We start from the raw sequence: 10,230 nt of genomic DNA, 5'->3' as shown, positions 1-10,230 counted from the left end.
CACACACATCTTCGGCTGTCTCTCCTCACACTAGCCCTCTGCGGTCACACACACATCTTCGGCTGTCTCTCCTGACACTAGCCCTCTGCTGTCACACACATTTTTGGCTGTCTCTCCTCACACTAGCCCTCTGCTGTCACACACATCTTCTACGCTGCTCCACGTCACTTGCCTTCCCCCGGGGCTACAGGAGTGCAGGGAGGATCAGTACATGAAATTGCCCAAGACGTGTGGTGACGTGTTCACTCACGTGGTGTAGCCGGCAGCGCCTCACTCAGCCTAGTAAGTTGACGTCACTCCACTTCCATTTCCTGGTTTCCAAATACAGTAATGACCTTAGCCAATCGGAAACACGTAAAGGGCAGGACACAAGGAAACAGCCAATCACAGGCACACAGCCCAGGAACATGCCTGGGCATGAAGCGGAGAAGCCGGTACTGTAGTACACGTGGAGCACAGTGAGCCTCCGGTAATAACCAGCTCGTGGCCGCGCGCTCTGTGGTCGGGTGAGTAAAGGCCAGCACTGATCCTACCAGTGTAAGGGGCTATGTTACCCCACGTGTACTGATTCCGGATCTGCCACCGATCAGTCTCTGTACAGTGCTCTCCACGCATGGCCGGCGTTACATAGAGGGTTCTCTCATATAAGCCGCTCATGCATTAGGATCCCGGGATAAAGCTTCAATGGTGGAGGTTACAAGCAGAGTAGATCCTACTAGTGCCGCATTATCATGGCGGACCCTCGCCATATGCCATCAGGCACAGTCCATAGGGGTTGTCTGAGAAGAGTTATTGCAGCACATTATGTTCTCCCCATGTTCAGCACCTCCTATCTTGTAAAACTGGCCTCAGTCATGGTCCCGAACTTGTAAAAACGTTCCCGACCCTGTAAAGGTGGCCTTTATTCTGTGAAACTGTCCCCTCCCCCCAATACCACCCAAGACCCCAGTCTTGGCTCCCATCCAGTAAAACTGCCTCCCACTCCCAATATCACCCCCACACCCTAGTCTAGGCTCCCATCCTTTAAAACAGCCACCCCAAATACCACACCAGATCCCAGTCTTGGCTCCCATCCAGTAAATCTCCCCCCCCCCCCCGTCTTGGCTCCCATCGTTTAAAACAGCCCCCCGAATACCACCCCACACCCCAGTCTTGGCTCCCATCCTGTAAAACTGCCTCCCCATCCCAATATCACCCCAGACCCCAGCCTTGGCTCCCATCCTTTAAAACAGACCCCCCCCCCAGTACCACCCCATTCTTGGCTCCTGTCCTTTAAATATTCCCCTTAACTCCAACCCCCACGTCTTGGCTCCCATCCAGTAAAACTGCCTCCCCATCCCAATATCACCCCAGACCCCAGTCTTGGCTCCCATCCAGTAAAACTGCCTCCCCATCCCAATATCACCCCAGACCCCAGTCTTGGCTCCCATTCTGTAAAACTGCCTCCCACTCCCAATATCACCCCACACCCTAGTCTTGGCTCCCATCCTTTAAAACAGCCTCCCCAAATACCACACCAGACCCCAGTCTTGGCTCCCATCCAGTAAATCTCCCCCCCCCCAGTCATGGCTCCCATCGTTTAAAACAGCCCCCCGAATACCACCCCACACCCCAGTCTTGGCTCCCATCCTGTAAAACTGCCTCCCCATCCCAATATCACCCCAGACCCCAGTCTTGGCTCCCATCCAGTAAATCTCCCCCCACCTCCATCCCCCCAGTCTTGGCTCCCATCCTTTAAAACAGCCCCCCCTCCCCCCCCCAATACCACCCCAGACCCCAGTCTTGGCTCCCATCCTTTAAAACAGCCTCCCCAAATACCACCCCAGACCCCAGTCTTGTCTCCCATCCAGTAAATCTTCCCCCTACCTTCATCACCCCCAGTCTTGGCTCCCATCCTGTAAAACTGCCGCCCCCCCATACCACCCCACACCCCAGTCTTGGCTCCCATCCTGTAAAACTGCCCCCCCCATACCACCCCACACCCCAGTCTTGGCTCCCATCCTGTAAAACTTCCCCCTACACCCACTAGTCTGCTTTCCCATCCTGTAAAAATGTAACCCCCCCCAGTCCTCTTTCCCATTTTGTAGAACTGCGCCCACCCCCCAGTCCTGGCTCCCATCCTATAATACTGCTTAGGGTCGAGAACGTTAACGGTAGCTACCTATGTGTGCGTTTTGTCCACTTTTGTTTTAATCCATTGTCCTCTTGCGACTTTTATTTTTAGAAATCATTACAATATGGATAGCATCGCTTGCACTGGCCTGTTCCATGGGTTCCCTCGGTCCACTGACTACATGGAAGCTCCTCAATCGGATAAATCTAGTCGTGAACCTAAAAATATACGTGTCTGGAATCACAGGAAGAGCCGAAAACATCAGCGCTTCATGTTACGTAAAGCTTTTCTACAGGAACGTGGTCTGCTGGGCAAGAAAAAGGCTGAGGAACGGTTATGTTCCATCCTTGGTGAGAGCAGCTCCCCACATTGTCCCCAGAGAGATGAAGATAGCCAACCTGAGAGACTTGATGAGATTACAGCTCCACTGGGTGCTATGCCAGCAAAAGCTACATTACCCTCTGTCCAGCCTCCGGCCTGTGATTATGACAGTGGCTTGTCCATGGCTGGCAGCTCTCCTTCTAGTAGAGCTTCTTCACCTACTTCTTGGCTAAATCTTGAGAAATGTGTTGCCATTGATTGTGAAATGGTTGGTACTGGTCCTGGTGGGAAGATCAGTGAGTTGGCACGATGCAGTGTGGTCAGCTATTTGGGAGAGGTCTTGTATGATAAATATGTAATCCCAGAACTCCCAGTAACGGACTACAGAACACGGTGGAGCGGTATTACCAAGAGACTTCTGCAAAATGCAATCACGTTCAAGAAGGCTCACAAAGAGGTAAATGATGTAGATTGTGATTTGGGCTGATTCTGTTAGGACATGTTTACACGGCTGTTTGTTTTGAGCCATTGCCCAGCTATGTCTGGAGAAGGACCCTAAACATCTATCATGTCCAATCACATAGAAATTGGTTTAGATGTCATTAGAAATGGCTATAGGGACATAACTTTCATTATGAGGATTGCGTGGGGTCCAACTGCTGAGACCCCCACAGATACTTGGATTGAAGGTGCTTGCTTAACCTTGTGGTGTACCTTCACCTAGAATAGCGCCATTGACCCTTTCCTTACAATCCCTTGATTCAGGCACGTGTTGCTATGTCTCCACTACAGTATATGGGCACCATATTGTTTATCATACACTTATGATTATATTTTACTAAAAATTATGCCTTTTTTTTTTTTTTAGATCCTCAAACTTCTCAAGGGTAAGCGTGTGATTGGACATGCGTTACATCATGATTTCAGCGTTTTGAAATATTTCCATCCCACGAAACAAACAAGAGACACTAGTAAAATCACATTACTGAACCAAATGGCAGGACTCCCAAGAAGACCAAGTGCTTCGTTAAAAAAACTGGCATTACTTATTCTGCAGAAAAAAATACAGGTAAAGATGGTGATTTTATTTATTTTTTTTTTTTTTTATTACCAGCATGGCAAAACTGACACCCTCGGGTTGCAACCCTCAGCTGTCAGCTTTCTCATGGCTGGTTATCAAGAATAGAGGGGTTTTCAAATCATTTTTTAAATCATTTAAATCTTAATAAAAAACTGCATGTGGTCCCCCCCGTTTTTGACAACCAGACAATCTAAAACAGACCGATGGGGGGTGGTATTTTCAGGCTGGTAAGGGGCCATTAATATTCGGAATTAAAAAGGTTGTTTTCAGCTCACCCTTGGTTTGTTCCTGATGAACTTGAGGAGAAGCATGTGATCGCGTCTCTGCCAGACGCTGTATTAATCGCTTGTGAGAGAAAAAAAATCCAGCTTCACCTAATAAAATCAAAAACTTTTATTAGTGTTTGTTTAAAAGAAAACCATTGCTGCTATGACACATTCAGCCGGAGTGAACCGGAGGAAGGGTGACAATAAGGCTGGTTTCACATTGCCCTAATGGCAATGCGCTGACGGCAACCGTTACATAGCGGCGCTATGTAGTGGATGCGTTGGCGCAGCCATAGACCGCCATTATGTAGCACATCGCTAACGCATGCCATAATCGGCATGCATGCGCGATGTGCCGTCATTCTGTGACGGACCCTGGGACGCGGGCTGCAGCGTCCGGGGGTCTGTCACCGCTAGCACAGACAGGGAAGCTGCGCTAGCGTGATCACTAAGGCCTCTTTCACACTTCAGTTATTTGCATCAGTTAAAATCCGCCAAAAAGGCAGACAAGCGGATCCGCTCTCAACTGATGTGATCGGATGGCACAGGATCCGTTTTTAGACAGATCCTGAAAATGAGGAAATTAAAAGGAACCGAGAGAGATTATTATTTTTTTTTTTTTTTTTGGTCCGGCACCCAGATAGATTTTGGGGTTAATTCAGTGTGTGGAGGATTCGCCGGCCAAAAAAACGTTGCAAGGTCCGTTTGGAAATCTTTGAGGATGTTGACGGACACTAACATTGTGGCGGATCCTCCAAAAAACGGATGCAATGGACGGCAATCAGTCAGGATCCGCCACTAATGAAAGTCAATGGGGGGAAAAAAACGGATCCGCAAAGAAAAATGGCGGATCCGTTTTTTTTCAAAATTGGCGGATCTTGACTGTCAAAAACGGAAGTGTGAAAGAGGCCTAAATGTGATCACAAAATAGTTTTTTTTTTTTTTTTTTTTTTTTTTTTTTTTCTTCACCCTTCCTCCGGTTCACTCCGGCTGAATACGTCATAGCAGCAATTGTTTTCTTGTAAACGAATACTAATAAAAGTTTTTGATTTTGTTGGATGAAGCTGGATCCTTTCTTTCACAAGCCATGAATATTGCCCCCTCCCCCCCACTCAGCCTAAGGCTTTTTACACTTACCGTGTTTTTGGGGCCCCTATAGATTTCTATGGGGCCACAAAATCGGCCCGCAAAATTTCCACGGTGTCGTATGGCCGTGAAAAAAGATCTTTTTCACAGCGTACGGACATGCTAATGCCCCAGAAAAGGGGCATCTGTAAGACCCCTATTCGTTACTAACCCCATAGTCATATTGTAAATAAACACACAGCTGGAATAAAGTCCTTTATTTGAAAGAGAATACACATTGTTTTTACTTTATTTAAAAATAAAAAGACAGCTATACTCACCTTATGCCCATTCCATTGAAGCTCTCGTCTCCTGTAAAAAAATTAAAAAGCAACCATATTCCTCACCTGTCTGACATAATATCCCACACCGTAATCCATGTCGGCGATAATTGATTTTCAACCTGGATAGTGCCAAGATAGGAGAAATGAGCTGCTGCGAGCCCAGCATCAGTGACCAGATGTCATCTAGGTTTTCGAAGGTCACTGAGGTGCATTCCCAGCTCGCTTCGCTGTGAGCCGGGACGATGAACTGCGGTGACCTTAGTGAAATCACCGCTAGCAAAGTGAATAAAAAGTCTCATGATGCAGCACTGAGCTCCGTAAGTGCAGGCATCGACTCATGAATACTTCCATCAGCTGCCACCTGCTCTCTCTGTTACCAGACAGCAGGCGTAGGCTGATGGGAGTAGTACTCCCATCAGCTGACACCTGGGACCAGAGGTAAACCTTTTACCTCGGTCACAGTTGCTGACTCAAGCTGTCATTTAACAGTTTGGAACCGCAGCTCTCTGAATTCAGTAATAATCTTATCGCTGATTAGAGCCCATTTTTGCCGTGCTGTCTTGTAAATGTAAATTCATCTGAATGAGGTCTGGGTTCTGGTACCCAAACCAAGCCTTGGTTTTTTTTGGTTTTTTTTAACTGTTCAGATAGACCCAAACATCCAGGAGTTCGCCCATCACTAGTCCCTACCCCTCACTGTGGAAGACTGCACAAAGAGGGATCTCTGTGAAAAGTCTTCCATGCCAATAGTTGGTTATGTGGACACTGGCTGTATATATTGGTTTGCGTTAAAGGGATGGTCCAAAGGCAAATTAATTTTGCTACCAACTTCGTATCTATTTAACTGGGCTCCTCAATTTCCATGACTCCGACTCCACCAAAATTGACTCAGACTCCACAGCCCTGCTATTTAGTCCAATAATTCTAAGCTATTTTCTATTATACTTGCTTTATAAATTCCCTAACTACAATAACTGTATTTTTTTTTTCTACTTCCTGTCTGACGATTCATTTGAGTATCGGCAGTGCCTGCTGGGATACTGAAATTAAGCATCATCAGGGGGACAGAGTCTGTGGTCACTGCTGCAGCCTCTTTCCCCTCCCTGAAACAAAGCATCATCAGTGACACTCGTTACAGTGGGTTGGGCTAGTCCCTGCTCTGTCCCTGTGCACAGGGTCCGGACTGGTGTCTTGGGAATAGCAATAAGCCGGCAACAGTGCGGTGTCGCTGTACGCGGCAGAGACCAAGGATGTCATCTGAGTGTGCGGCACTAGCCTTCACCACCAGGTATAGTGACACTGCTCTGCTGCCAACTTATTACTATTCATAATACTACAGAGCAGAGACAGAGCTTTACACAGGGGAACAGCAGAGCCCCTGAAACGAGTGTTACTGATGAGTATTAGGGTCCCGTCACACTTAGCGATGCACCAGCGATCCCGACCACGATACGACCCGGTGAGGATCGCTGGTGCATCGCTAAATGGTCGCTAGTGAGCTGCCAAACAGGCAGATCTCACCAGCGACGTAGCAGCGGTCGTTACTTACCTGTCAGACGCGGTGATGAAGACGTCGTTCCGCACGTGTCGCTTGTCGGCGCCAGCAGGAAACGGCCGACGAGAAACGGTCCAGGACGTTCTCGCGCGATCAGCGATAGCCAGCGAGGGAGCCGGTCGGAGGTAAGTATCACACATAGTGATATCGCTAGCAATATCGCTGCTTCGTCACAAAATCGGTAACGCTTTAGCGATATTGCTAGCGATATCGCTATGTGTGATGCCGCAGTGACCGCAGCCTCTGCCTCCTGATGACGCTTCATTTGAGTATTCCAGCTTGATTCTCAAAGGATTCTTCGTCAGACTGGAAATATTAAAAAAAAAAAAAAAAAAATACCTGTTACAGTGTAGTTAGGGATTTTTTAAAGCAAGTATGTTAGAAAAAGCTTAGATTATGGGATTAAATAGGGAGTTGGGAACAAAATTACCGTATATATACTCGAATATAAGCCGAGATTTTCAGCCCATTTTTTTTGGGCTGAAAGTCCCCCCCCTCGGCTTATATTCGAGTCATATACACCAGGGGGTCGGAGGAGGGGTGGGGGTGTCAGGTCATACTTACCCGTCCTGGCACGGTCTCTGCAGCCCCCAGCTTCTCTGCGATCTCCCTTCCTTCAGCAGTCACATGGGGCATAATTTATGGAACATCTTATGGGGCCATAACCTTTATGGAGCATTATATGGGGCATATTCTATGGAGCATCTTATCGGGCCATTATTAACCTTTGTGCAGCATTATATGGGGCGTATTTTGTATGGAGCATCTTATGGGGCTATCATGAACTGTATGGAGCATTATATGGGGGCTCCTGATTCAATATGGATATTCAAAAACATTTAACCTACTGATGTCTCAATTAATTTTACTTTCATTGGTATCTATTTTTATTAAATTTACCAGTAGCTGCTGCATTTTCCACCCTATGCTTATACTCAAATCAATAAGTTTTCCCAGTTTTTTTTGGCAAAATTAGGGCGGTTGGCTTATACTCTGGTCGGCTTTTACTTGAGTATATACGGTACATTTGACCTAATGCTGTTAACATTAAGAATAGACACTAGCAGACAGGCCTCTTGGTATAAGATGTCTTGCGTATATACATGTGACTTTTCGGTTCAAAGCCTTTTTGAAGTGGTAATCATGTTGCCTTATAAAGGGGCTGTCCCAATTCATATATTATAACCCATAGGCTAAGCGATGTACAAAATATGTAACTGAACTTTTCCACACCTTCCCTAAGTCCAGCTCTGCCCCTCGCTGCTGCTTCGGGCTTTTGTTGTTAGTCTGCAGCTGTGTCGTCAATCTGACAGCGCTGCTGCCAATCAACAAAGAATAGACCGATGGAAAAACATGACTAAACCTGGGGATTGTGTGTAGGAGTGTGAGCCCCAATAATATTTGTAATGGGACAACCCATTTAGGAGCTCATGCTAATACCATTATGGAGTTGTAATAGGGCTGCCGATTAATTAAAACAAAAAAATAGAATGTATTAAAGGGGTTGTCCGGGCTTTTCACATAATCTCAGTGCATATCTGGGCTGCAGAATTATGACAACAAGTAATTTACCTTCTGTGGCGAGTTTGCACGGTTTCCAAGATATCATCTCTTGTAAGAAAAACGTCCAAGGGGGGGGGGGGGTGTTTTGGCTTTGAAATGAGAACTGGTCGTTTCCTCCTACTCTACTAAAAACATGCCCTCTATAGCAACAACCCCACCCTCCATAGCAACAGGCCCTCCCCGTCCACATGAACAAGCCCTCCTCACACAGTAACAAATCCTCCCCCTCTAGCATTCTCAGTGCAGAGAGCAGAACCACCCAGCTGCTCCTCCCCCAGACACACTCTGAACAGTGATCTATGGAAAGTGAAACTAGTGAGGAGGAAACGACTAGTTCTCATTTCAACGCCAGAACAAGCCCCCCTCCCGGACGTTTTTCTTACCAGCAAGATAGTGATATCTTGGAAACCCTGCAAACTGGCCACAGAAGGTAAATTACTTATTGTCAGCATTCTGCAACCCAGATATGCAGTGAGATTATGTGAAAAGCCCGTACAACCCCTTTAAGGGTTTTTTTTTTTTTTGTTTTTTTTTCTTATATGCACCAACGTGCATGTTTCTACAGTGGAGTCGTACAGCCTCGATGTACTACTGTACAGGATCTGCCGGTGTGAACTGAGTCTCTGGTTTTGCAATCTACATTTCAGCTTTTCGAACCCAACTTTTTTTTTTTCGTATGGGACATATAGCCCTAATACAGTAGCTGGGTCCCCAGAGAGAGGGGATATGTGGTGTTATATGTGATGTAAAAAGTCTTTTGTATGTATTGATATGCTTTTGATGAATACTAATATTCCTAACATCGCTCTTCTTCAGGTTGGTAAAAAGGGGCACTCGTCAGTTGAAGATGCTCAGACTTGCATGGAGCTGTATAAGTTGGTGGCTGAACAGGTGGAGGAAGATTTCCTGAGTAGGTGTCAGGTCGGGGACAGCAGTAACTTGGATGAAGACAGCGCAGCAGATGAGCAGTACATGGAGGATCAGTACTGGCCAGCTGATCTAAATGAAGACTGTAAATGATTGGACTAGTTTTAAAGAGTTGTATAACGTATTGCTGTTTGAATACCTGTCACTATCTGGCTAATATCAATGGTTAATATCCCTGTGTTCACCATCCACTTTCCTAGTAACCAACATCATTGTTCCCACTTCTTTATCATGTTTAAGGTTCTCATATAGTTTAGAGCACCCCGTACCATGTGTAATATTTGAGTTCCCAGGTCAGGGTTCTCTATAGAAATCTGCTGCTTTCTACTGGATCTTTCATCCTACATACTTGTCAAGCCTGTTAGTTTGGCGGAGCTGCAAAAGAAAGACTTGCTAACTGTCCAATGTAGACAGACCCGTATAGAGATATTAAAATATCAGCACTTTACAGACCGGCAGGGCTTAAAATTTGGTGTCACACAGTGATAGAAAGTCACTAAATATATGCCTTAATGTGTTATTTATGTAAGACATAAGACCAACTATTATATAATAACTTATTAAACTCGTGCTGAATGAATGATTTGAATCATATTTCTTTTTTTGTGTTGTAGTTGTACCTAAAGCACACCTCTATGTTATAAAACTTCTTGATCTAATTGTCTGGCCCCGATGAAATAAAAAGCCTATTCTCTCCCCCAGTGCTAGCGTCCTTCCGGCGGTGTGAGCACTCGCGGTCCCGAGGTTATCGTGTGGTTTTTGTGACGTAACCCTTGGCGCTGGCGTCATAATCCCTGTCTCCGGACAAAAAGAACATGAAGAGGAAGTCCAGGCTGCAGCTGCTCTCTCACTTCCTCTTCATGTTCAGTTCGACAGCAGGCGGGGACAGCGATGTCATAGCTGATTGGCTCCGGTGTCACAAAACGACACGGGAGGCCAGACGAGAGTGAGTGCCGACACCGTGGGAACGGTGCCAGCACTGGAGGTGAGTATAG

General features: G+C 46.4%; 1 protein-coding gene across 1 annotated transcript; it reads left to right on the top strand.

Annotated features, from left to right (window-relative positions):
• The first annotated feature begins 322 nt into the window (after positions 1-322).
• On the top strand, positions 323-9,815 carry LOC141084196 (apoptosis-enhancing nuclease-like). The gene is made up of 4 exons (XM_073568712.1): positions 323-506; positions 2,225-2,891; positions 3,303-3,503; positions 9,125-9,815. Exons 2-4 carry the CDS (start codon positions 2,238-2,240, stop codon positions 9,326-9,328), a joined length of 1,059 nt encoding a protein of 352 aa, XP_073424813.1. The 5' UTR covers positions 323-506; positions 2,225-2,237; the 3' UTR covers positions 9,329-9,815.
• Positions 9,816-10,230: the final 415 nt, after the last annotated feature.

The sequence above is a fragment of the Dendrobates tinctorius genome, unplaced genomic scaffold, assembly GCF_039654945.1.
Source record: "Dendrobates tinctorius isolate UK_male_01 unplaced genomic scaffold, ASM3965494v1 ptg000022l, whole genome shotgun sequence".
NCBI lineage: Eukaryota > Metazoa > Chordata > Amphibia > Anura > Dendrobatidae > Dendrobates > Dendrobates tinctorius.
Note: the sequence above shows the minus strand (reverse complement) of the source record. Positions and strands in the feature narration are given on the sequence as shown.